Consider the following 2,831-nt stretch of genomic DNA (forward strand, 5'->3'; position numbering starts at 1 on the left):
ATGCTCCTCGGAAGCTGTTAAAACAACATAACCACCTAAGGCTGTTATGAGAACTAATCAAACTAGTAAAAGCATTTCTACACGTAATTTTTTTCAAAGATTTGCGAATAACTGAAAGCGCAATGATAACAATACGTATGTTAATTGCAACTTCTTGGTTTCCCTTCCATTTAGTTTCCCCAGATACCTTTCTATTTTGAGAGCGCATCCTGGCTTCCGGGATTCAAAAGTCTACATTTGACGATAACGAGCTTGAAAGGTCCAAGTTCCCGTGCAGTAGAATAAGCCTCGAATCTAAAACTGCTTTACCTTCGAGATTTAGAGTGGGTAGGATCTATAGCCAACCTTCGAGATTTAGAGTGGGTAGGATCTATAGCCAACCTTCGAGATTTAGAGTGGGTAGGATCTATAGCCAACGTTCGAGATTTAGAGTGGGTAGGATCTATAGCCAACCTTCGAGATTTAGAGCGGGTAGGATCTATAGCCAACGTTCGAGATTTAGAGTAGTAGGGATCTATAGCCAACTTTTCGAGATTTAGATGGGTAGGAATCTATAGCCCCGTTCGAGATTTAGAGTAGGGTAGGATCTATAGCCAACCTTCGAGATTTAGAGTTGGGTAGGACATAGCCAAACCCTTCGAGATTTAGAGCGGGTAGGATCTATGCCAACCATCGAGATTTGAGCGGGTGGATCTAAAGCCAACCTTCGAGATTTTAGAGTGGGTTAGGACTATAGCCAACCTTCGGTTTGACGGGTAGAATCTAACCAAACCTTCGAGAATTTAGAGTGGGTAGGATCTATAGCCACGTTTTCGAGATTTAGAGCGGGTAGATCTATAGCCAACCTTCGAAGAATTTAAGAAGTTTTTGGGTTAAGTATCTATAGCCACCTTCGGAGCTTTAGTGGGGTAGGGATCTATAGCCAACCTTCGAGATTTAGAGTGGGTAAGATCTATAGCCAACCGTTCGGGAAGATTTAAAGAGTTTTGTGGTAGGAATCTATACCAAACTTCGGGAAGATTTAAGAGTTTGCAAGGATCTATAGCCAACCTTCGAGATTTAGAGTGGGTAGATCTATAGCCAAAACCTTCGAGATTTAGAGGTAGGTAGGATTCTATAGGTCCACGGTTCGAGATTTAGAGTGGGTAAATTATATTCGGAACCTCGAGAATAGAGTGGGTAAGATCTATAGCCAACGTTCGAATTATTTAGAGTGGGTAGATCCTATAGCCACGTTTCGAGATAGGAGTTTTTGGGTTCGGATCTATAGCCAACCAATTCAGGATTTAGAGTGGGTAGGATCTATAGCCAACCTTCGAGATTTAGAGTGGGTAGGATCTATAGCCAACCTTCGAGATTTAGAGCGGGTAGGATCTATAGCCAACCTTCGAGATTTAGAGCGGGTAGGATCTATAGCCAACGTCGAGTATTTAGAGTGGGTAGCGATCACTATAGCCAACTTCGAGATTAGAGCGGTTTAGGATCTATAGCCAACGTTCGAGATTTAGAGTGGGTAGGATCTATAGCCAACCTTCGAGATTTAGAGTGGGTAGGATCTATAGCCAACCTTCGAGATTTAGAGCGGGTAGGATCTATAGCCAACCTTCGAGATTTAGAGCGGGTAGGATCTATAGCCAACCTTCGAGATTTAGAGCGGGTAGGATCTATAGCCAACCTTCGAGATTTATAGTGGGTAGATCTATAGCCAACCTTCGAGATTTAGCGGGAGGATCTATAGCCAACCTTCGATTTAGAGTGGGTAGGATCTACCAACCTTCGAGATTTAGAGCGGGTAGGATCTATAGCCAACCTTCGAGATTTAGAGTGGGTAGGATCTATAGCCAACGTTCGAGATTTAGAGCGGGTAAGATCTATAGCCAACCTTCGAGATTTAGAGTGGGTAGGATCTATAGCCAACCTTCGAGATTTAGAGTGGGTAAGATCTATAGCCAACCTTCGAGATTTAGAGTGGGTAAGATCTATAGCCAACCTTCGAGATTTAGAGTGGGTAGGATCTATAGCCAACCTTCGAGATTTAGAGTGGGTAGGATCTATAGCCAACCTTCGAGATTTAGAGTGGGTAAGATCTATAGCCAACGTTCGAGATTTAGAGTGGGTAGGATCTATAGCCAACGTTCGAGATTTAGAGTGGGTAGGATCTATAGCCAACGTTCGAGATTTAGAGTGGGTAGGATCTATAGCCAACCTTCGAGATTTATACAGTGAGGAAGGAAATCCCAACCTTCGAGATTTATATATATAAGACAGGATTTATGGGAGATGTGTGAAGAAGTTCGAAGTTCAAAGCGGGTCAAGACGCGTCGATTCTCATGAATAAGTAACTCCAATGTGATAAAAACAGGAATGGAAGACTCAAGTTCAACTGACTTCTTCAAAGACTTGATTGAACGCAAAAAGAGGTCCTTGATGGCATCTTCATTCCCTTCTTTGTTGGTCTCCTCCATAACAATACCTTGCAAATAAGTGTTTATACCCAGATCATGCCACAAATTATTCATCTTTGGTTATTTGCAAGGAGAGGCCATAACACCTAGGAAAGGAAAGAGTTGTAAGTGAAATTCTGCATAATCTAAGCAATATAAACAAACATGGTAGGTCTTATAATTCATTCCTTTTTAGCAAAAGTATCTCCTCTCATATTGTCTTAAATATTTTAGGAAAAAAAAAATATATATATATACTATACATATATAATACTATATTACTATATATATATTATATATAATAATATATATTACATATATATATATATAACTATTTTATTAATAGTTGTTCCCTCACATCATGTTGCAATATAAGAGGAAACTTAT

The 2,831-nt window shown here is 40.4% G+C and overlaps 1 protein-coding gene across 1 annotated transcript; it reads right to left on the minus strand.

The window, feature by feature from the left end:
* Positions 1-1,719: 1,719 nt before the first annotated feature.
* LOC135222359 (uncharacterized) lies at positions 1,720-2,519 on the minus strand. Its single transcript, XM_064260446.1, has 2 exons — positions 2,389-2,519; positions 1,720-2,206 (listed from the first exon to the last, which is right to left on the minus strand). Exons 1-2 carry the CDS (start codon positions 2,517-2,519, stop codon positions 1,720-1,722), a joined length of 618 nt encoding a protein of 205 aa, XP_064116516.1.
* Between the last annotated feature and the right edge of the window lie 312 nt (positions 2,520-2,831).

Source organism: Macrobrachium nipponense, chromosome 3 (genome assembly GCF_015104395.2).
Source record: "Macrobrachium nipponense isolate FS-2020 chromosome 3, ASM1510439v2, whole genome shotgun sequence".
NCBI lineage: Eukaryota > Metazoa > Arthropoda > Malacostraca > Decapoda > Palaemonidae > Macrobrachium > Macrobrachium nipponense.

What these genes read in the sequence shown, in the direction of transcription:
- LOC135222359 (XM_064260446.1), bottom strand. Translation starts at nt 2,519, where the DNA reads ATGAATAATTTGTGGCATGATCTGGGTATAAACACTTATTTGCAAGGT. An exon ending in TCAATCAAGTCTTTGAAGAA is followed by an intron (nt 2,207 to 2,388) that starts GTCAGTTGAACT and finishes TAAATCTCGAAG; the next exon opens with GTTGGCTATAGATCCTACCC.